This window comes from Vanrija pseudolonga, chromosome 6, assembly GCF_020906515.1.
Source record: "Vanrija pseudolonga chromosome 6, complete sequence".
Taxonomy (NCBI): Eukaryota; Fungi; Basidiomycota; class Tremellomycetes; order Trichosporonales; family Trichosporonaceae; genus Vanrija; species Vanrija pseudolonga.
Genome location: NC_085854.1, coordinates 980,268 through 1,000,716, shown reverse-complemented (window position 1 = coordinate 1,000,716; position 20,449 = coordinate 980,268). Strand labels below are relative to the sequence as shown.

At 63.9% G+C, this 20,449-nt stretch overlaps 10 protein-coding genes across 10 annotated transcripts; 5 read left to right on the top strand and 5 right to left on the bottom strand.

Moving 5' to 3' along the window:
- Positions 1-1,164: 1,164 nt before the first annotated feature.
- Positions 1,165-2,928, top strand: polb (DNA polymerase beta; the record flags this gene model as incomplete). Its single annotated transcript, XM_062774704.1, has 13 exons — positions 1,165-1,373; positions 1,408-1,494; positions 1,528-1,637; positions 1,675-1,814; positions 1,847-1,928; positions 1,964-2,069; positions 2,110-2,185; positions 2,226-2,522; positions 2,557-2,605; positions 2,645-2,651; positions 2,693-2,751; positions 2,789-2,809; positions 2,857-2,928. The coding sequence occupies exons 1-13, from the start codon at positions 1,250-1,252 to the stop codon at positions 2,926-2,928; spliced, it is 1,230 nt and encodes a 409-aa protein (XP_062630688.1). The 5' UTR covers positions 1,165-1,249.
- A 936-nt stretch (positions 2,929-3,864) lies between these two features.
- On the top strand, positions 3,865-5,735 carry eth-1 (S-adenosylmethionine synthase). The gene is made up of 4 exons (XM_062774703.1): positions 3,865-3,976; positions 4,147-4,240; positions 4,302-4,567; positions 4,633-5,735. Exons 1-4 carry the CDS (start codon positions 3,924-3,926, stop codon positions 5,408-5,410), a joined length of 1,191 nt encoding a protein of 396 aa, XP_062630687.1. The 5' UTR covers positions 3,865-3,923; the 3' UTR covers positions 5,411-5,735.
- A 444-nt stretch (positions 5,736-6,179) lies between these two features.
- Positions 6,180-8,082, bottom strand: aarsd1 (Alanyl-tRNA editing protein Aarsd1). Its single transcript, XM_062774702.1, has 3 exons — positions 7,823-8,082; positions 7,056-7,765; positions 6,180-6,897 (listed from the first exon to the last, which is right to left on the bottom strand). The coding sequence occupies exons 1-3, from the start codon at positions 7,941-7,943 to the stop codon at positions 6,199-6,201; spliced, it is 1,530 nt and encodes a 509-aa protein (XP_062630686.1). The 5' UTR covers positions 7,944-8,082; the 3' UTR covers positions 6,180-6,198.
- A 489-nt stretch (positions 8,083-8,571) lies between these two features.
- NSP1_1 (Nucleoporin NSP1) lies at positions 8,572-11,886 on the bottom strand. The gene is made up of 3 exons (XM_062774701.1): positions 11,690-11,886; positions 11,334-11,642; positions 8,572-11,297 (listed from the first exon to the last, which is right to left on the bottom strand). The coding sequence occupies exons 1-3, from the start codon at positions 11,830-11,832 to the stop codon at positions 8,597-8,599; spliced, it is 3,153 nt and encodes a 1,050-aa protein (XP_062630685.1). The 5' UTR covers positions 11,833-11,886; the 3' UTR covers positions 8,572-8,596.
- A 158-nt stretch (positions 11,887-12,044) lies between these two features.
- nob1 (20S-pre-rRNA D-site endonuclease nob1) lies at positions 12,045-13,664 on the bottom strand. Its single transcript, XM_062774700.1, has 2 exons — positions 12,299-13,664; positions 12,045-12,250 (listed from the first exon to the last, which is right to left on the bottom strand). The coding sequence occupies exons 1-2, from the start codon at positions 13,640-13,642 to the stop codon at positions 12,134-12,136; spliced, it is 1,461 nt and encodes a 486-aa protein (XP_062630684.1). The 5' UTR covers positions 13,643-13,664; the 3' UTR covers positions 12,045-12,133.
- Positions 13,665-13,913: 249 nt separating this feature from the next.
- Positions 13,914-15,365, top strand: leu1 (3-isopropylmalate dehydrogenase). Its single transcript, XM_062774699.1, has 3 exons — positions 13,914-13,996; positions 14,043-14,251; positions 14,330-15,365. Exons 1-3 carry the CDS (start codon positions 13,983-13,985, stop codon positions 15,220-15,222), a joined length of 1,116 nt encoding a protein of 371 aa, XP_062630683.1. The 5' UTR covers positions 13,914-13,982; the 3' UTR covers positions 15,223-15,365.
- A 581-nt stretch (positions 15,366-15,946) lies between these two features.
- Positions 15,947-16,939, bottom strand: PIR_1 (Pirin; the record flags this gene model as incomplete). The annotated part of the gene is made up of 1 exon (XM_062774698.1): positions 15,947-16,939. One exon carries the CDS (start codon positions 16,937-16,939, stop codon positions 15,947-15,949), a length of 993 nt encoding a protein of 330 aa, XP_062630682.1.
- A 379-nt stretch (positions 16,940-17,318) lies between these two features.
- Positions 17,319-17,790, bottom strand: LOC62_06G008172 (uncharacterized protein; the record flags this gene model as incomplete). The annotated part of the gene is made up of 2 exons (XM_062774697.1): positions 17,319-17,375; positions 17,431-17,790. The coding sequence occupies 2 exons, from the start codon at positions 17,788-17,790 to the stop codon at positions 17,319-17,321; spliced, it is 417 nt and encodes a 138-aa protein (XP_062630681.1).
- A 241-nt stretch (positions 17,791-18,031) lies between these two features.
- Positions 18,032-18,408, top strand: LOC62_06G008171 (uncharacterized protein; the record flags this gene model as incomplete). The annotated part of the gene is made up of 2 exons (XM_062774696.1): positions 18,032-18,214; positions 18,337-18,408. The coding sequence occupies 2 exons, from the start codon at positions 18,032-18,034 to the stop codon at positions 18,406-18,408; spliced, it is 255 nt and encodes an 84-aa protein (XP_062630680.1).
- Positions 18,409-18,616: 208 nt separating this feature from the next.
- On the top strand, positions 18,617-19,302 carry LOC62_06G008170 (uncharacterized protein; the record flags this gene model as incomplete). The annotated part of the gene is made up of 2 exons (XM_062774695.1): positions 18,617-18,928; positions 19,087-19,302. 2 exons carry the CDS (start codon positions 18,617-18,619, stop codon positions 19,300-19,302), a joined length of 528 nt encoding a protein of 175 aa, XP_062630679.1.
- Positions 19,303-20,449: the final 1,147 nt, after the last annotated feature.

Below are 20,449 nucleotides of genomic sequence, written 5' to 3'. Positions count from 1 at the left end.
GGGTCAGGTCGGGCCGGGCGCGTCTCCGGGTCGGGGTCGATCTCTCCCTGGCGGAGGCCGCGCACGTCGGACGCAGGCTTCGAGTTCTCGTTCTCGCCGTCGCCAAGCCCCAACTCCTCGTTGTCCTTGGCCTCGGCATCGTCCAAGAGCTTCTGGTACCGTTCCAGACATTGCGTGGCCGTACGTCCGACAATCGGAGCGATCGTGCGCCATTGTGTTGGCATGAGTTTTGCTAGATGCAACAGCTTCTCATCCTCCGTCTGGTTGTCAGCTACAGAGCTCCAGATATTAGCTCACCTTTGACCACTCGACCTTCTTGATTGAAGGATCCAACCACTCGTACCATCGCGCCTTGCACTGCTTGGGCGTCTTCCTGACAAGCAGCGAAGAGATACGAGCCCATTGCTGAGAAAGTCAGCAGTGTTCAGGTGTTCAAGTGGCTCGACGCCAAACTCACGTTCTTGCCGTACTTCGAGATGGCAGCCTTGAGAATCTCGTCCTCTGAAATGGTGTAAGCTCGATCTAGCTGCTGGGGAGCAAATACTTACCCGTGTTACGCCAAACACCACCCTTGATGATGATGCGGACCTGTACAGGTCAGAACAAGAACCATCCAGTCGACATACCATCTTGACGTTTGATCACGCGGAGTGTAGGCAGGAGCGACGCTGGAGCACTTTTTCCACCTATTCCCAGTCCGCTGTAGCCTCCTTGTCGATGCAGGTCACCTGTATCGCGCGGAGAGAGGGTGGCGGGTGTGGTTGACGGTGATTGTTGTTCAATCAGTAGTTGTTCGAGTGATGTTCAAGAAGTCGAGCTCCTCTGGTGGCGGACGATTGGAACGGAGGCAAATCCAGTTAGGCTTGGGAATGATTCAGGTGCCTAACTTGGGTCAACATAGGCACGCTTCACAATCTATGAGGTCATGGGCTATTTGGCTGGGAATCGGTTATCATGGGCCTTGCTTCTGTCCATTCTCCTCTCCATCGCCTCTTTACAAGGTTTTGCTCAATAAGGCCAGTACAGAAGGTCAATTATTCGCGGGGACAATGTCACAGCGACGGGCGCCACGGTGCTTCCACAACACTCACTTCGCACCGGCGTGGACACACGCATACACGCACACCCGCCGCCCTCGGGGCCTGTTCGTGTCGGCGTCTGGGTGCGAGCGCTCACTGAACATCTACTTAACTGTTCACAGACACAATGTTCGCCATATATCCTCCTATCTCCCACTCAACACAGCAGCATGCTCACAAAGATTGGGCTTCTCGGGGTAGGCCCGGCTTCAGTGCGGGCCTTCTCTACCTCCTTCCTCACTGCGAGCCGTCGCGCCGACTACGCGACCAACCTGCGCCGTGACTGGGGTGACGGTGGGTTCTTGAAGCAATCCTGCTAACCCACCAGCCTACTCGGCGCGCACAATCCCCACCAAGCTCCTCTTCGACTCGCTCCGTGACCTCGAGAACAAGCACTACCTGGCGAATATGAAGGGTAGGTCCCCTTGCCGCCGACGCTCTGACCCAGGCGCGCCACTGTACTGCGCTGCTCACAGGGCCCTTATGTCTCTCGCACCGGACTGCGAGGTCAAGCCTGCTCTCACTATCAGTGAAATTGAGAACGTTCTCTCCGATGAGGTAGGTGGGACAAGACTGACTGTGCTCACCTGCGCAGAACGGACTCGCATGGATTGCTATCCGCGAGCTTGGTGACCTAGGGTACTGCAAGCAGCTGGCTGCGGCCACCGAGGAGCAGCGCGCGGCGATTCTCTTCTGCCGTGTGCACGGCATCGGGCGGGAGTATGCCAAGAAATTGTGAGTGAGACGTCCAGCACTGCTGATGGAAGCGCTGCGGCGGGCATTCGCTCGCTCAGTGAACTGGCGGAGGCGTCCGAGGTGGACGGCAAGTCGATAACCGCCTCCATGAAGGTGGGTAGTTGAGCCGTGTAATCACTGACAGGGAGCTGGGTATTGAGCACCTGGACGATCTCGAGAAGCCCATTCCTCGGCAGGAGATCGTCGAGTTTGAGCAGCGTCTTGGTGGTGCGCTGGCACATGCCGACAAGGGCCGTGAGTTGAAGCGGCCTCGATGCAAGCCAGCTCACCCCAGTGTCATTTGAGATCATGGGCTCGTATCGTCGCGGCGAGGTCGTCTCGTCCGACATTGACGTTGTCATCTGGCACTCGTAGGTGCCATAGCCACGTACGACCTGCTCACATCCCCAGTGACTTCAAGGCCAATGGGGCCACGACCCACGGCCTCATGGACAAGGTGGTCGCGTCGCTCGTCGACAGCAAGATCCTTGACCAGGCGAAGATCCTCTCAGGTATCGGTGGAGTGTCGGGCCGTCACCGCGGCGACCGCAAGCGAATCATTGCTTTGACGCGTCCGGGTGGTCGCGGCGCCCCATGGCGCCAGATGGATATCCGCCTCTACCCGAGCGACAGCCTCCCATACACGCTGCTTTCGAACACGGGGGACGATGGCCCCATGAAGATCATGCGCACCATCGCGAAGCGCAAGTGAGTCAGTGGAGTTGACGCTGCTGAAGGTCAGGGGTCTGACTCTGAATGAGTACGGTATGGGCCGCAAAGTGGACAGCAAGGTGAGTGAGTTAAGGGGGCAAAGGGCTGACGCGCCTCAGACGAACCGTGAGCTTCATTGGATTCACTGCCTCACTAACCCACCTCAGATTCGTTTGCAACAGGCAGTGAGATCCCGGCCAAGTCTGAGGAGGACATTTTCCAAGCTGTGAGCTATCATTCTGCCTGATGAAGCTGACAGCCAGCTCGGTCTTCCTTATCTTGAGGTGAGAAGCCTCCCGGACGCCACTTCGCTTACTGACGCCAATTCCAGCCGGCTCAGCGCTCGTACTCGACCTACTCGCACATTCTTCCGCGCCACGTCCTCTCCTTGGCCGCGGCGTGAGATATCATGAGTGCTTGGTTCTGAGGTGGTGGGGATTTGCAAGAGAAGGAGAAGCCAAAGGTTAAGAAGCTTGAGTGACCGAAGCAAGCTGCGAAGCACTTGCTCATGGACGTGCTCCTGCGATAGCGGTCGGTACATTGCGTCGTTGTATCGAGTTACCCCCACTGAAGGTACTTACACCCTTGGTACTTGAGCGCGAGACTGAGTATCCACTCCGAATTGTCTGTCTGTCGGGTACGTTGGAGCAGCCGAATGCCGAGTACAAGATTTCGGCACAATGAACGGTCGGGCTTTGTCGGCTCATGATGGATGTACGTGGCATCCATGTGCCGAGGACAGGGATGTCGCAGTGGGCGGCGTCATGCGCTATGCCCACCGCCCCAAGCCCTCAGCAAGCTCTGCCTCACTCGCTCCACTCTGCCAGTTGCAGTCAAGCTCGGATTCTCTGGGCTGTCGGTCCATTCCATTGTAGGACGACTCGACTGGTCATGATTTCTCTCTCTCGACGCAGCACACCATCCAGGGTAAACACCATGCGTTTTCAGGGGGCATGTGGAATTTTTTGATTCCGTCTTCACTCTGCGTCGGACGATGGCGTGACGCGTTTTGAACAAAAGTTGGGTGGTGTGGGCCGGGCGCGCGCGCGGCGGCGGGCGTGGGTGCGTGGCGACGTGTGGGGAGAGGAGACAGACACTCCGACTGCGCGCCCAGTGCCCAGCCAGCCAGCCAGCCAGCGACAATGCATGGCAGTGGCCAGCGAGCTAGACGCGCAGGTACGGGGGCACACATCGACCGCTTTTTGCCCCGGCCGGCCGGCCAAAGCTCCCCCCCCTTCTAGTCCCCCCCTTCCCTCCCCCCCCAGGGCCACCCACCCACCCACCGCCGCCAAAGATTCAAAACGCCCTCCATCGTAACATTTCTCTCCTCCTCCTCTCTTTCCTATTCTCTTTCTCTTTCTCACAAAAACCCCACCAAAACCCTCAACAACAAGCACAATGACCGGCGTTATCAACGGCAACGGACCCGCCCACGTCCTCGCTCCTGGCCAGTGAGTATCGCTCCCCATCTCGCCCTCAGCACCATCGCCCCCAACGGCGATTTGCGCACGTTCGCCCCTCCCCCCACCGCCTAGGCGCTAGACACGACACGTCGCTAGCCTGGGCCCCCTCGTCTTTCCTCCCCTTTCCCCAGCGTACAGGTCACTCACACCCCACCCAGCTTCCTCTTCACCTCCGAGTCGGTCGGTGAGGGCCACCCCGACAAGATCTGTGACCAGGTCTCGGACGCCATCCTCGATGCCTGCCTTGCCGAGGTGAGTCGCGGTGACGATGCTGCCCACACGAGAGGGATAGTTTGCTGACCGCCGCGTGCAGGACCCCAACTCCAAGGTCGCTTGTGAGACCGCCTCCAAGACCGGTATGATCATGGTCTTCGGTGAGATCACCACCACCGCCAAGCTCGACTACCAGAAGGTCATCCGTGACACGATCAAGAAGATCGGCTACGACCACTCGGACAAGGGCTTCGACTACAAGACCTGCAACGTCCTCGTTGCCATTGAGCAGCAGTCGCCCGACATTGCCCAGGGTCTCGACCACGGTTCGCTCGAGTCCCACGGTGCCGGTGACCAGGGTATCATGTAAGTAGGAATCACGCAATCGCGTGCCGTTGAGCTGTCGCGGACGAGACTGACGGCCCACAAAGGTTCGGCTACGCTACCGACGAGACCCCCGAGTACATGCCCCTCACCATTGTCCTTGCCCACAAGCTGAACAAGGCCCTCGCCGACGCCCGTCGCGACGGCTCGCTCGGCTGGCTCCGCCCCGACTCGAAGACCCAGGTCACTGTCGAGTACAAGAAGGACGCCGACGGAGCTGTTGTTCCCCTCCGTGTCGACACTGTCGTCATCTCGACCCAGCACGCCGAGGAGATCACCACTGAGGAGCTCCGCAAGGAGATCCAGGAGAAGATCATCCAGAAGGTCATCCCCAAGAACCTCCTTGACGACAAGGTTGTCTACCACATCCAGCCCTCGGGCCGTTTCGTTATCGGTGGCCCCCAGGGTGACGCTGGTCTTACTGGCCGTAAGATCATTGTCGACACCTACGGTGGCTGGGGTGCCCACGGTGGTGGTGCCTTCTCGGGCAAGGACTTCTCCAAGGTCGACCGCTCGGCTGCCTACACTGCCCGCTGGATCGCCAAGTCGCTCGTCGCCGCCGGCCTCGCCCGCCGTGCCCTCGTCCAGCTCTCGTACGCCATTGGTGTTGCTGAGCCCCTGTCGATCTACGTCGACACCTACGGCACCGGCAAGAAGTCGGACCTCGAGCTCGTCGAGATCATCCGCAACAACTGGGACCTCCGCCCCGGTGTCATTGTCAAGGAGCTCGACCTCCAGAAGCCCATCTACCGCCAGACTGCCGCCTACGGCCACTTCGGCAACCCCGACTACACCTGGGAGAAGCCCAAGACCCTCAAGTTCTAAGCAGCTTGACGGCTACTTGACGCGTCTGTTCCGGTTACCTCTCTCTCACCTCATCCATTTGGGACGCCATTAGGCCCCACGCGCGAGTTCCACCTCGCACGACACCGCCCTCTACCATACTATACCACCCCGCATAGCACACATTCCCAACGTAAATCGTCATATATTACCCACACCACCCCGTGAGCCGACGACCAGCGTCGTCGGCGAGGCATAGTGCCCACGCAATACCCGGCCACCCTCTACTCGGCGCCAATAGATCTTGAATAGAGCCGGCCTTCATTTGGTGTTATGAATGGCTTCAACCGCCACGATTTGGCCAGGCCGCGAAGCAGCGGTCTGGCTCGAGCACGTTCCAAGTAGTACTAACCAGTGACGAGCGCGCGGGGGTGGGTCTGTGCAACGGCGACGTGGAGGCCGAGTCGACGCTGATTGCGATGGGAAATGCGGCGGCCGATGGCAGGCAGCCAGCACGACATTGATATGCCGGCTATCGCGAGATAACGTGCTGATATCGTGCTGTGGGGGTGAGGTGTGCCTGTGGCGAGGCGAGGCGAGGCGACACGGCGCGACGGCGCAGACACGGGTGACTGCAAGGGGAAGGGGTGCGGGCGGCAGACGTGGACGCGCTCGTGGGTTGACTGCCACTTTGAGTCAGTCAGTCGATTCAGTCGCGCGACCGACACGTGTGGCACGTGGCGGTGAGTCGCGTCGAGCGAGCGCCTCACTCAACACTCATGTTCACAGCGCCAGTGGCGCAGCCTCAAGACCCAGCCACAGCATGCATATTACGCCTTGAGCTCCTCCAACACCCGCGCAACGGCCTCAGCCTCCGCCTTGCCCCACTTGCCCTCCACCTTGGCCATGTACCGTCCGCGCGCGCCGCCGCCCTTGACGCGCGCCTTGTCGTCGCCCGCGAGGGCGGCCTTGAGCGCGTCGAAGGCGGCCTTGGCGCGGTCGTTGTCCTTGCTCTGGACGAGGAGGAGGGCGGGCGGGCTCACCGCGCTCGTGAGCACGATCGTGTCGCTTGGCCGCGCGTCAACAAACGACGCAGCGACGCTGCCCAAGAAGTCGAAGTCGTGCGTCGCCTTCTCGCTGCGGTGGACATGCACCACTGGCTGCGTCTGCGCCGCGGCCGCGTCGCCGACCATGCGCGCGAGCTCGCCCTTCATCGCCTTGCCCGCCTCGGCCTGCTCGAAGCGGTTGGCCTCGATCTTGGAGATGCGCTCGAACAGGTCGTTCCGGCCGACGTTGACTGCCTGGCCCGCGCGCGAGAGCTCGCGGCTCGCATGCTGGAGGTGCCCGATCGCGCGCGTGCCCGCGACAAAGTACAGGCGCGTCGGCGTCGTGCTCGACGGCGTCGTGGCCGCGTGCGGAGACGACGGCGGGAGCACGTGCAGGAACGAGATGTGCGTCAGGTCCGGGCACTGTGTGCCGCAGCATGCGTTGCGGTCCACCCCGGTGATGTTGCAGTGGCGGATGACGCCCTGGAGTTGTTAGCGCTGCTCGAGCTGCCGAAGGCAGCGAGGGCTACGAGGGTCACAGCCGGACAGGCGGCGGCGTCCGCTCTGCCCAACCCCGGCTTCCGCCTCGCCCGCTCGCCACGCGCTACGCGCTCGCGCGCGCCCGCTTGCTCGCGACTCACTCCAGTATAATCCTTCGGGATAGCCCTAAACTCGCGCTCGACCTCTGCCTTCCTCTCCTCGTCCGTCTCCGCCACACCCTGCATCGTGACGTCGATCCACACCTTGAGCCCGGCACGGATATGCGCGTTGCACTCTTCCTCGGCCGCCTGCGCCTCGGCCCACGTCAGGCCGCGCGGGAGCTCGACGTACGGCGCGTCGATGGACGGGTACTGCCCCATTCCCCAGGAGAGCGTCGGGAGGCCTTTCGCGTCGAGCACGGCAGACAACAGATGCTGCGCGGTGTGCGTCACCATGTGGTCTAGCCTTCGGTCCCAGTGCACCTCTGCCGTTGCGGCCGCCCCTGCGAGCTGCGCAAAGTCGATCGCGGAGCCGTCGGGCACACGCACGCGGTGCACGGCGTCCAGGCCGCGGCGGATACATGCCTCGACGGCAAACTCGTGCTCGCCCCCATTCGCGTCGTGCACCCGCAGCACGCCAGTGTCCCACGGCTGCCCGCCGCCCTCGGGAAAGATGACCGTGTCCTCGAGCTCCACCTCCCACAGCTTGCCGGTCGGCGTGGCGGCGCCGCTCGGCGCGGCAGAGGTGGCCGCGGACGACGCCTCGCTGCTGCCCTTCTTCTTGCGATCGCGGCCCTTTTGGGCGAGGGGAGCGTCGCACGCCGGGCGGGTAACGACCACGCGCGAGGTCAGGCTGCGGAGCAGGGGGTCGCCTGGGCGTGTGAGCGGGGCAAGGGGGGGAGGGTACGAGGCTGGATGGCTTTACGCACGCTGACAGGCCAGGAGCCCGACGATGCGCTTGGCTGGGACTTCGGACGGGTCGAAGTGGATCCTGCTGTAGTCTGCCGGCGTGGCCGTTGCGGGTAGTGCGGGGGGCAGGTCGTAGGTCATTGTGCTGGTGGGGTGGTGGTGGTGGGTGGTAGTGGTGCGTGGGGGTTGGGTCGTGCTGCCAGGTGGTGAGCCGCGAGTCAATAAATACACGCCGCCGCGCCGAGTCGCCGAAGTCGCGTCAGTGCTGCAGTGGTTATCGCGCAGAAGTGGATGGAAAGTGCTCGGCCTGTCACTTTGTAACCGAGTTATCTTTCTCAAACGAGGTTTGCTCGTTACGAGCACGGAGACATCCGGTGGCTGCCTTTTCCCATTTCGCGGCACAGTCTTTCCCATTTCGCTGCCAACTCTTTCCCATTTAGCGCCCATTTCGCCCATTTAGAAAACCGTATTTGATTGCTCGCCCCGCCTATCGTCCACTCGCTCATTTCCCATTCTTGATGACTCTCCGACTCGGCCACACACCCCCACACACTCCCCCGCACACATATCCGCACATCATACTACTCGACACAACATGGCTCGGTTGTGCAAGTCCTTTATAGTGCCCGGCTGCTAGGCCATTTGCTCTCCGCTTCGGCCGGGGCCGCAAACCGTCCCCTCGGCTACGCCGGAGAACGTGTTTGGTAGCGTTGGTATGGGGGATAGAGGGGTGAAGGGGGAAGATGCTACTACTCAACAACTCGTCATACTCGTGATACCATTCATTCATCATACTAGCGGCGACGCAGGGAACGGAGTGGCCGCACGGCCGTGCTGTCAGCCGAGGCGTCGCCAGCAGGCGCGCCAAAGCTGAAGTTGGGGGTAGACGGCGCAGGCGTGTTGCTCAACGTCGGCGTCGAGGGCCCGCTAGACGGAGCACCAAACGCAAACGTGGATGTGGCGGGTGCGCCAGCGGCACCGGCGCCGCCAAAGCTGAAGGCGCCGGCGGCAGGGGCCGGGGCAGCAGAGCTGCTTCCGAACGAGAATGATGGAGCAGCGGATGCAGTATTGGTCGATGCAGGGGTGGATGCAGTGGGGTTAGAGCCAAATGAGAATGCCGAGGTCGACGTGGCCGCAGGCTGGGCCGACGTGGGGGAGGAGGAGCCGAAGCTGAAGCCGGGCTTGGCCTGGGCCACAGGGACTCCGCGTCCGGTGAACGTGAACGCGGCGGGTGCGGCGGCTGCAGCCTTGGGCGTGCCAGGTGCCGCGGGCGTCGACGCCGCAGCAGTGTTGGACGATCCAAATGAGAACGAGGCAGCAGGTGCAGTGGGTTGAGCGGCGGCAGCGGCCGGCTTGGCTCCAAAGCTGAACGAAGAGGCCGCAGCGGGTACGGCTGCCGCTGGCGGGGCCTTGGATGCGCCTCCGAACGAGAAGGAAGGCGTCCCAGTCACGGAAGGAGTCTCGGCGGGCTTGCCGCCAAACGAAAAGCCTGGCGCTGATGTGCCAGCGGGGGCCGAGGCGGCAGGCTTTCCAAAGGCGAAGGGGGCCTTGGCGGGCTCCGATGAAGCGGCAGGAGCGGCAGCAGGAGCAGCAGCCGACGACGAGCCGAAGGCGAACGCAGGCTTGTCGGCAGGCTTGTCTGCCGCAGAGGGTCCAGTGCCAAACGAGAACGACGCGGCAGGCTTCGCAGCGGGCTTGTCGGCGGCGGGCGCCGCAGACTGCGCGCCAAACGAGAAGCCACCCGACGGCGTGGGCGTCGAGGCGGCGGGTAGCGACTCCGGTGCCTTTGCGGGGCTCAGGCGAGACAACAGGCTGGGGGCCTTGGGCGCGGCGGGCGCAGCTGACGCAGCCGCCTCAGCGGGCTTCGCACCGAACGAGAACGGCGCGGGGGCGGGCGTGGTGGGCTCGGCAGCCTTCGTCTCAGGAGCCTTGGCGGGCGACGACGACGAGCCGAACGAGAACGGCGCGGGGGCGTCCTTGGCCGCGGGAGCAGCTTCGGCGGGCTTGGCTGGCGAGCCGAATGCGAATGGAGCAGCTGGTGCAGCCTCCTTGCCCTTGCCCTTGTCGGCCTTGGGCGGGGTGAAGAACGACGGGATGGCCTTGTCGGTGGCCTTTTCGGCCGGCGTGTCAGTGGTCTTGACGGTGGCCTTTTCGTCGGCCTTGGCCTTGGGGGCGGAGAAGAACGATGGCGCCGCGGCCGGGGTCGGGGTCGAGGACGCCGATGGCAGCTCGACTGGGGCCTTGGCCGCTGGGGTGGGCGGCGCCGAGGACGCAGGCGAATGGCCAAGCTTGGCCAGCAGGTCCTCCTGGCGCTTCTGGCGCCCGGCCTCAGAGAGGAGACGGGGTGACGCGCGCCCAGCGGGCGAGTTGAGGCGGCTGCGCGCGGGCGAGCTGAGTGCGCTCAGCTGCTTGTCGAACGCCGCCACGCTCGTGTAGTATGGCGACTGGGCGCGGGACGGGCTCGTGCTCTTGCTCTTTGCGGCGTCGTTCTTGCCGCCCTTGGGCGCGACGACCGAGTTGCTCAGCCCGATACGCGTCGACGAGAAGCTGCGCGAGACGGACCGCGCGGCAATCGTCGCGGCCGACACGGCACTCGCGCGCACCGGCATGGGTGACGCGACGGGCGCGGCGGCATCGCGTCGGCTGAGCGGCGACTCGGTAGCCCCGCCCTCCTGCCATCCCAGCCGCCTTTCGCCGCGAAGCCGCGCGTACTCCTTCTCGTCGAGCCACACGCGCACGAGCGCACCCGCCTCGGACCTTGCGTCCGGGTGCTCCGAGTCCACGGGCATACGGTACTTTAACGTCGGGATGCGGATCTCCTCCTGCCGGTACTTGTGCCCCGTGGTCGTCGTGAACCACGCCACGCCGGCCGGGTCGGTCCAGCTCTTGTCGACCTCGAGCTTTTCCGCCTTGCCGCCGTATAAGGGATAGCCTCCAGGCGCACCCGTGTCACGCTGCAGCGTGGGCTCGGCCACCGGCTTCTTCGGCGACTCGACCTCCTCTTCGTCGTCCATCTGGACGTCCTCTGCGTCCGAAGCATCGCTCCCAGAAGGCGAGTTGCGCGCACGCTTGCGCGGCGAATCCTCCTCGACGCGTCCGCGCTTGGCGCGCTGCGATGCCGTCCGTCGGGGCCTGGCGTCGGGTTTGGCGTCGATGACCATGTCCTCGTCTTCGCTCTCCATGTCCTCGTCCTCCTGCTCCTCCTCCATGTCCTCATCCTCGACTTCGTCAATGACGCGCGCCTTGGCCCGGCGGCTGGCCTTATACTTGCGCGTAACCGCGGCATCGCGCTCCTCCTCCTCGCTGTCCGTGTCCCCGCGGCCGCGCTTCTGGGCCGGCACGCGCGCGCGGCTGGGTAACCTCTCGGTCGTACGCTTGACTGTCGACGGCGCGCGGCGCTGGGGCGACCCGCGGACCGGTGAGTGCGACTGCTTCTTGCGTGGCGTGTTTCGTGAAGGCGACGATCGGGACGAGTTCTGGCGCGACGGCAGGAGCCTGGGATCAGCACTGCCCACACGACCTCGCACCCACATCTCGTCGTCGTACCGCCTGTCGGCGCGGATCCGGGGGCCGTACTTGGGCGCTGGCGCAGGCGAGCGCGATAATGATGATGATGGCCCAACGTCGCCGCTCTGCATCCTGCGCAGCGTGCGGACGACGCTGTGGCCCCACTCGTCGACCTCGCGCTTCTTCTCCTCGAGGCGCTGGCGCTCGGCTTCTTCGTCCGCGAGGCGCTGGGCCGCGCGCGCCTCCTCGCGCCGCTGCAGCTCGGCGGCGGGACGCGCAATCATCCATGGCCGCGTGTCCGAGTCGGGGATGCCGGCGCGCCTGCGCTGCTCACTGGTGGGGTCAGCGCCGTCAGGTGGGTGGCAAAGGACTCGACTCACCGTCGGTAGTTGATGTGCGCCTGTCGCCGCTGCCAATGCGCGACGGCATAGGTGTACAGCCAGTACAGCGCCGCCGCTATGGCTGCTGATATGACTGGGTGGGCCCACATGAACCGCACGACAGTGACGACGTAGCGGAGCATGTTGGGTAAGGCCGTTATGGCAATGTTTGTGAGAAAGAAGATGAGAAAGTGATGCGAAAGGTTGTGAGGGTTTGAGTGGGGGTCAGTCGGTGGGTTGAAATTCCAACTGGTGGCGCATGCGACAGAACAATGACGCACCAAACGACTGCCGCCGCACTTGCAAGCCGCACACACGGTGCACATACACGTCGGTTGCACCCATCAGATACCCTCCCAGATGTACAATACATGCATGAACAATGACGCGTGGCAGCTGGCAATCATCTAGAATAACGGTGCTCCTCTACATGGCGCGGGGCAATCACCTGCGCTTCTTGCCCTGGTTGGGGTTCTTTCGGCCGTGGCCAATCGAAGGCATGTTGTGCCCATGCGACCGTCCCTTGCCACTCATGCCGACAGAGATCATCTCGGGCATCCACTGGGATTGTCAGTTGGCTTCCATCGTGCGGTTCGATCAGCCACTCACGTCGGGGTCCATCCAGCTGCCGTCTCCCCTTGCGGCGCGCTTCTCTTCCTTCTCGCGCTCGCGACGCTGGACACGGACCGCGTCCTGCCATTCTGCCTGGTCCTCGCGGAGGATGAGGCCCGAGCCCGCCTTGATCTGGCCCTTTGCACGGCCAGGCTTGGGGTCGGGGATCGAGTATTTTGTACCGCGGAGGTGGTACTGGAAGTTTTTCTTGAGGTGGATCGTCTGCTTGCCCGTAACCGAGGACGTCGAGACGGTGGTGCGCATGAGTGTGGCGTTGCCGCACGAAGGGCAGAAACGCTTGCTCGAGTCCTTGCAGATCTTGAAGCAGGCGTGGCAGCGGAGGACCCACGAGCGAACCTTGCTGATGCGCTTGCCGGCCTCGCCGACGAGGCCGAGGCCCATGCCGAGGAGCACGTTCTGGACGGCGTAGTCACCCGTCATACACGCGGCGGCGAGAGGAGCAGCGGATGCGCCCTTGTCGTCGGGCAGGAGGCCGAGGTCGTGCGAGCGGTGCTTGTTGACGTTGGTGGGCGTGATCCACGCACCACCCTCGTCCTCGTCATCCTCGTCCCACCCAGGGATCTTGGCGGGCGCTGAGGGTGCAGGTGCGGCGGCGGGAGCCACAGTCTCCTTCTTATCGTCCGTTGACAGCTCGGCCGTGGTCTTTGTGATCGCCTCGACGGCAGCCTCGGTTCCCTCCTCAGCCTCAACCTCGACCTCCTCCTCGTCCTCATCCTCCTCTTCCTCCTCCTCAACAGGCTTGACCTCCTCCGGTCGGTCCAGAGGGGCAAGCACCTGCCCCGGCTCAGTCCTGATCCTGTCGACGCCGTTGACGAGCGCCTCGTACTGGTACGTGAGGGCGACGACGCTCAAGTCGGTCTGCGACAACACGGCAAAGTCTCCTGTCTTCTTGGCGAACGCGACGACCTTGGCCATGGCGGCGGCCGACGGCGGCTCCACGCGCACATCGACGCCCGTGAGCTTGAGGTGCTCCCAGTGCTCGCGGGCCTTGGGGTCGCGCAGCTCGGCGAGCACGAGCGGCGTGGTGTGGAACGTTGTGGCCAGGTGGCGCACTGGCGTGAGGCTGAGAAGCGGTCCGGCGTCGAGGATCAGGTGCTGGATCTTGCTCGGCTCGGGCCTTGCTGCTGTTGCCACTGCTGCTGCTGCCGGGGCTGTTGACGGGCCAGCGGCGGGCGGCTCGGGGGCAGACGGCTGGGCGGCGGCGGATGGCTCGGCAGACGGCTCAGCGGCAGGCTCTACGGCAGCGGCGGGGGCCGCCGCCTCCTTTGGCTCTGATGGTGTTGCTTGGCGCGCAGCGGCGCTGTAACTGAACGTGCTCATGGTGATGTGTAAGGTGTAGCAGGTGTGAGCCAGAACATTTCAGTGATGGACCAGCTACTCCAGAAATCTTGACGAAACGGCACGTGGTAATAGCGGAGATTGGACACAAGTCCGGCCCCGGCGTCTCCGTCTTACCGCGTTACATAATCCGGACATGCTACCCGGACGACTGTCCAATCGCGTTGCCGCGATTCCGCGTCGGCCGAAACTTGCGACGGGTGACAAGACACGGTCGAGTTGAAAGTCGCTCGAATCCGACTTGGACCAACCGGGCCGACATAAAGATCATTGCAGCGCCTCATCTCATCAACAACACCCACACAACACATCTACAATCACAATGGCTGGCAAGACGTGAGCACGCGCAGAGGGACACAGGAACAATGACTGACACGCCTAGCTACAAGATCACTGTCCTCCCCGGCGACGGCATCGGCCCCGAGATCATCGACCAGGCCGTCCGCGTCCTCAACGTCGTGTCCGAGAAGACTGGCCTCAAGCTCGAGCTCACCTCCAAGGACTTTGGCGGCATCGCCATTGACAACCACGGCACCCCTCTGCCCGACGACACGCTCAAGGCGTGCCAGGAGGCCGACGCTGTTCTTTTCGGTGAGTAGGAGGAGCAGCAGCTAGCTCCACGCGGCCCGCGCGCGTCCTTTGGCAACAACCAGCTGACCCTCGTTCCAGGCGCCGTCGGCGGCCCCAAGTGGGGTGTGGGCAAGGTTCGCCCCGAGCAGGGTATCCTCGGCCTGCGCAAGGCTCTCGGCCTGTACGCCAACATCCGCCCTTCGAACTTTGCGTCCGAGGGCCTGCTGAAGCACTCGCCCCTCAAGCCCGAGATCGCCAAGGGCACCGACATTATCGTTGTGCGCGAGCTCATCGGCGGCATCTACTTTGGCGAGCGCGGCGAGCCCAACGAGGAGGGCGTCGCGTTCGACACGTGCACGTACACGCGTCCCGAGATTGAGCGCATCACGCGCGTTGCCGCCCAGATCGCGCTCGCCGCCAACCCGCCCCTCAAGGTCACGTCGCTCGACAAGGCCAACGTCATGGCCACGTCGCGTCTCTGGCGCAAGGTCTTCACCGAGGTCATGGAGAAGGAGTACCCCCAGCTCGAGTTTGAGCACCAGCTCATCGACTCGGCCGCCATGATCATGGTGTCCAACCCCCGCAAGCTCAACGGTGTCGTCGTCACCGAGAACCTCTTTGGCGACATTATTTCCGACGAGTCGTCGGTCATCCCCGGCTCGCTTGGTCTTCTTCCTTCCGCCTCGCTTGCCGGCCCTCCCGACGCCAACTCGACCGTCTCGGGCATCTACGAGCCCATCCACGGCTCGGCCCCCGACATTGCCGGCAAGGGCATCGCCAACCCCATCGGCACTATTCTGTCCGCCGCCCTCATGCTCCGTTACTCGCTCGGCCAGGCCAAGGCCGCCGACGCCATCGAGGCTGCCGTCCGCAAGGTGCTCGACGCGCCCGAGGTCGGCGGCTTCGACTTCCGCACCCGTGACCTCGGCGGCCAGAAGTCGACCACCGAGATCGGCGACAAGATTGTCGAGGTCCTCAAGGAGATTCTTTAATCTGCCTTGGTTGGCTAGTAGTAAAACCGCCAGCAGCGTCGGCGGCGGCGCAGGCGGCGTGAGAAGAAGCTCATACATGCCACGGACGGACGGGCATAGCATACGAGTTGTGTAGTAGCGTAATGCATCATTGTCATAGGCTGCGGGTGGGGTTGGGCTTCGGGCGAAGTGGCAGGGACGGACGGTGTCTGCGAGGCGAAGCTGTCGCCCATCGCCGCGAGCACGCGGCGACGGCGTCACGCATCACCGTCGAGCACGCCGTCGATTGCGCGCCGACCATGTCGCCCATCCCCGACGAGCACGTCGCCAAGCACGCCTCGAGCACGCCGTCAAGCACGTCACGGCGCGTAGACACGGCCCGGACTGGTGACGAGCCGACGACGGAGCGCTGTCGGCTCGGCCATGTGCGAGGGTGACAGTCATGTCGGCAACGCCTAGCCGAGCTGCCGGCCGGTCGTCAGTGCCCCGGGGCGGAGCATGGCCTTGACGGCGCCAGTGGCACGCCGCACAGCGCACACCCGGCATCGCGGCGCCACGGCTGTGCTTGCTCCGTACATACCGGCTGTCGGGCCATGGGCCGAGACATTAGTAGAGGTGCAACAAGGTTAGTAACCGACGCCGCCACGACTGCTAGCAACTGGCACAGAACAATGCTGGATACATGCGTTGGGTTTATAATGTTATGGTACAGGCATTTGATCATTTTTCCTTCTCGTCGCCGCGCTTAGCCCTGGAGCTTGGAGCCGATCTTGCTCTTCCATCCGGGAGCGCGCTCGAAGCCGTTCTGGCCCTTGCCGTAGTCGGAGAGGGCCTCCATGACCTGCTTCTGGGTGTTGACGACGAAGGGGCCGTACTGAACCACAGGCTGGTCGAGGGGCTCGCCAGCAATAAGCACGAAGCGGGTCTCGTCGGTGGTGCCCTCGGGGCGGGTGAGGAGGACGCCGTCCTCGTCATCCTCGGCCGACAGGACGACAGTGTGGTGCTTGTCCACGGGGGTCGCGTCCTCGCCGAGCTGGAGCTTGCCGGTGATGACGTACACGAACGCGGTCCAGCCCTTGGGGATCTGCTGGAACGCCGACGCGCCGGGCTTGGAGAGCTTGTAGTCGAAGAACCAGCAGCCGCCGACGGGGCGCACAAAGCCCGTGACGCCGTGCGACTCGCCCGAGATGACGGTCACGCTGACGCCGTCGGACGGCGTCACCGTGTCGATGTCGGCGGCCTTCTTCTCCTGGTACGACGGCTCGATAAACTTCTTGTCGGCGGGCAGGTCGACCCAGAGCTGGAGCGCCTCGGTGGGCTCGGCCTTGGCGGGGTCGTCGTGGAAGAGCGGCATCTCAGAGTGCACGATGCCGCGGCCTGCGACCATCCACTGCACGTCGCCCTTCTCGAGCTTGCCCGCGTTGCCGGTAAAGTCCTCGTGCTGCCACATGCCGCCGAGGACGTAGGACACGGTGCTCTGCCCGCGGTGCGGGTGGTCTGGGAAGCCCGAGCCCGGGTGGATCGTCGCGTGGTCCAGCATGAGGAAGGGGGAGAGGTTGCGCAGCGCCGGCGTGCCAATGCTGCGGCGGACAGTCGCGCCGACGCCCTCGGGCGTGTCGCGGGCGTACACGATCTTGGCGGGGGAACGGGTGACGTTGGAGGTGGTCATGGTGGTTGTGAGGGTTCGCTTGGTGGTGAGGTTGCGGAGTGTGGGGGCTGAGATGGCTCGGTGGAGCATGAACTTGTGTTGTTGTGGTCTTCTCGAATGAGAGGATGTCGTTTTGTTGAGAAATCTGGCCAATGTCGATCTCTCGGGGCTTCTTATATACCTTTTGCTGCGTCGCTGTGAACAGCTCGAGCCTCGAGCTGCCGGCACCACTGTGCACTGCTGCCAGCACAAATCTCTGCCAAGAAGTGACAAGAGTTGCCGACGATAAGTCAGAGATGGGAACGAATGGCCGAAAGAGGCAATTCTGACGCCCAACTTCCGTCGGAAGTGGAGCGTATCCGAGGCCAAGGAGTAGTCATCCGTCCCAGCGCTGCCCAACACGTCGGAAGGATGAGTACATAACAGTGCATCGTGCGTGCTGGCTCATGCTCGCTGCTGCTCCAGCTCGCTACTCCCCGCCGAGGTCCTTGACCGCCGCCAGGATCTTGCCCTGCATACGCGCCCACTGAAACGGCCGATCAGCACGTTCCAGAACGCCCTCGCTCACGCCCACTACTCACCTTGTTCTGGCAGCTCTTGACGGTGCGCGGACGCCCCGGCATGCCGGCCGCCACGTCGGCCCAGTTGACGCCGACGCGCTTGGGCTGCAGCGTTTCGAAGAGGTATCGCAGCTCGGCGCGCGTCCACGCTTGCTTGTCCCCCGGGGTGGCGGCGGGCGCGGCGGGGTGGTTCGTTGTGGTGGTGGACGACGTGGCGGTCTTCTTCGCCACCTTGGTCGAGGAGGGCTTCGACGCGGGCTTGGACTTGGCTGCCTTGGTCGACGACGACGATGGCTTCGTGCTTGCACTGCTGTTTGCCACTGCCTTCTTCGGCGCGGGCTCTGCGTCGGGCGACGTCGTGGCAGTGCGCTTTGGCGGCATCGGGGTGGTGGTAGTGGTGGTTGGTGTAGCAACTGAGGATGCTGAGGATGGGGATGGGGATGCGGTGAGGTGGGGATGGGGCGAGGAGGGGGAGAGGACAGTCGGAGGGCGTGTCAGGCCACCGACTGAGAGAAGCACGACGGTGACACACACACACACGCCTGACGACACACACACGCCACTGACTCGTGTCATCCCCAGCACGTTCTCATCTCGCACCAACCAACCACCACCACACACAATGAAGCGACCCCACGACGAGGCGATCAACGAGCGCGGCGGCGGCGAGAACGGCGGCGGCTCCGAGCCGATCGACAAGAAGCCTCGTGCCACCCCAGCGCCAGCCACGAAGAACCCCAACCCCAAGAACAAGTGGACGCGCGCACAGCTCCGCCAGCTCTGGAAAGCGATGGACATGAAGCCTGTGGGCGGCGTCACGTAGCAAGCTGACAGACAGGGCAAGAGCTCGTGGGGTGCCGTCGCGGCACAGGTCGACGGGCGGGACAAGGAGGCGAGCACGGCGTGCTGGCGCCAGCTCACACCCAGGCATGTCGCGAGAAGTGGCGCAGCGTGTCGCGCAAGCTTGAGAAGTTTGTCGATGGCCTAGCGGAGGAGTGAGCCGCGACAGGGTGGGGTGGGACGAGCAGCAGCAGCCAGTGGCCAGTCGTGGTGCACGACCACCGCCGCCGCTGGTGACACCCACAGCCCACAGTACACAATGCCATATTGCGCCCATGCACAGACCTGCCCGCTGCCCCCCCGTCGCCTCATCCAACGTCGCGCATCCTTTACTCGTCTTCCACCCACCTTACCACGCACCAGCACAATGCCGCCCCGCCGCCGCCCATCAACGAGCGTGCTCCCCTCCCCCGCCTCGCTAGGATCCCAGCTCCCCACCCCGCCGCGGCCAAGACCAAAGTTCCGCGCGCGCGACAGTAGCGGGCAAGCGCAGGCGAGCAGCCCCGAGCCTTCGGCAGCCGGCGCGCGGCCGCCCCCACCGCCGCCGATGGCGCAGCGCTTCGGCCGTGATGAGGACGCTGAGAAGCGCGTTGGCGGGGGTTGGAACGCCGACGAGAAGCCCACTGGCGCTGGGTGGACGCCCGACGAGCTCGAATACCTGTACCGTGCCGTCCTGCGCGTGCGTACGTCGTTGGGCAGCAAGCTGACGCCAGCGCGAAAGGTGGGATGTGGTTGCTGAGCTGGTAGGCCACTCTGCGCGCGAGTGTGCTGCCAAGGTGGGTGCGGCGTGTGGGGGATGCCGGGGGAAGGGAGGCGACGAGCTCACTCACCCCCCAGTGGAAGGACCTCGACGCGCGCATCATGGCGCTCGTGCGCGCCGCCGCAGACCCCGACCCGGCCGCGACGCCGCACACAGCCCCAGCTGCGCAGTCGGATACCGACCGCCTCGGGGACGACGAGTGGGAGCTCGACGACCACCTCGCGACGGATTTCGACGACGAGGGGGGGACCGAGGACGGGGAGACGGAGGGGAGTGGTGGGGCTGGGCGTTGATGATGATATGTACGGCGTCTGGCCACTGGACCGCGCGCGTCGCACCCCGACGCGCGCCAGCCACTTGCCACACACGACGCGATGCGCGCGCGATGAATCAGATCTGATTCATGCCGTGTTCTCGTGTCGTGTTCTAGCTGCCGGACAGATTCCTTACTGCCAGCCAGCCAGCCAGCCAGCCAGCCAGCCAGCCAGTCAGCCAGCCAGCCAGCCAGCCGCCAGCCAGCCGCCAGCAAGCAGCCAGTGTTGCGCACGCGAGCGAGCGGCTCGCCACGGTACAGATGTGGTGGCTTGCGGCGTGAGGCGCGCGTGAGGCTTGCGCCTCTGCTGGGTGCGCCTCGCGTCTCAGCCCACGCCCCGTGGGCCAAGACGTCGGGAAGGCTGAGATTAGACCAGCAGCCAGCAGCGAATCTCACGATCCGTATGCTGCATGCCTCGGCGACGATGAGCAGATTCGTGCCACTCGGCGCACTTGGCCGGCTCGCGACTCGCCACTACGCCACGTGCTGAATTGACCAGATCGTCATCTAGGCAGTCATATTGACGTCGTAGGCTGTCACACAATGTCTCAGTGGGCAACGGCGCGAGGTACCCGACGAGCTAGAGCGCTACAGCAAGGTTGGCTACATTACCTGGCGCAGTTGCGCTTCCATTGCAGTGCAGTGCCCGCCCTGAACACTGTGCCTGCAGCAGCAGCCTGAGCAGCACTGGGGCCACCACCCACCCACTGTCCGCCTGTGCCTTTGTCGCATGGCGACATCCATGCAATGTCGTTTCGTCGCCGGGCTCTGGAACGTCTACAGCCATCTCATCTGCGGGGCATCGTGCTGCTGCAAACATGCATGCTTGCTGCATAGGGCAGGCAGGCAGGTGCGGGCATTTTTTTTTTCAAGTGTTTGTTGTCCGGCCAAGCGGGCCACCTAGAACTGCTGTCACCGCCGACGACATGTCCGTAAGGGTTGGGTTAGTGGTCCCCTCGCCGGTCCTTGGCGACAGGGCGGGGGTGTTCGGGCGGCGGCGGCGGCAGGCGTCAGGCGTCGTCGTTTGGTTTCATCAGTGCATGCTGTTGCTGTTGGTTTGCAGCAGCAGCAGCAGCTGCTGCATGCATGCACATGCACCACGCACCACTGTGCATGACGTCTGTGTG

Excerpts from the sequence above, each read along its gene's own strand:
- aarsd1 (XM_062774702.1), bottom strand. The coding sequence starts at position 7,943 with ATGACCTACGACCTGCCCCCCGCACTACCCGCAACGGCCACGCCGGCA. Across the intron at positions 7,766-7,822 it reads CGGGCTCCTGGCCTGTCAGC|GCGACCCCCTGCTCCGCAGC; the intron begins GTGCGTAAAGCC and ends TCACACGCCCAG. Across the intron at positions 6,898-7,055 it reads TCCCGAAGGATTATACTGGA|GGCGTCATCCGCCACTGCAA; the intron begins GTGAGTCGCGAG and ends TAACAACTCCAG.
- eth-1 (XM_062774703.1), top strand. The coding sequence starts at position 3,924 with ATGACCGGCGTTATCAACGGCAACGGACCCGCCCACGTCCTCGCTCCT. Across the intron at positions 4,241-4,301 it reads TCGATGCCTGCCTTGCCGAG|GACCCCAACTCCAAGGTCGC; the intron begins GTGAGTCGCGGT and ends CGCCGCGTGCAG. Across the intron at positions 4,568-4,632 it reads GCCGGTGACCAGGGTATCAT|GTTCGGCTACGCTACCGACG; the intron begins GTAAGTAGGAAT and ends CGGCCCACAAAG.
- nob1 (XM_062774700.1), bottom strand. The coding sequence starts at position 13,642 with ATGAGCACGTTCAGTTACAGCGCCGCTGCGCGCCAAGCAACACCATCA. Across the intron at positions 12,251-12,298 it reads GCAGCTGGATGGACCCCGAC|TGGATGCCCGAGATGATCTC; the intron begins GTGAGTGGCTGA and ends TGACAATCCCAG.
- leu1 (XM_062774699.1), top strand. Across the intron at positions 14,252-14,329 it reads GGCCGACGCTGTTCTTTTCG|GCGCCGTCGGCGGCCCCAAG; the intron begins GTGAGTAGGAGG and ends CCCTCGTTCCAG.
- NSP1_1 (XM_062774701.1), bottom strand. The coding sequence starts at position 11,832 with ATGCTCCGCTACGTCGTCACTGTCGTGCGGTTCATGTGGGCCCACCCA. Across the intron at positions 11,643-11,689 it reads GCGCACATCAACTACCGACG|TGAGCAGCGCAGGCGCGCCG; the intron begins GTGAGTCGAGTC and ends TGACCCCACCAG. Across the intron at positions 11,298-11,333 it reads AGGCGGTACGACGACGAGAT|GCTCCTGCCGTCGCGCCAGA; the intron begins GTGGGTGCGAGG and ends TGCTGATCCCAG.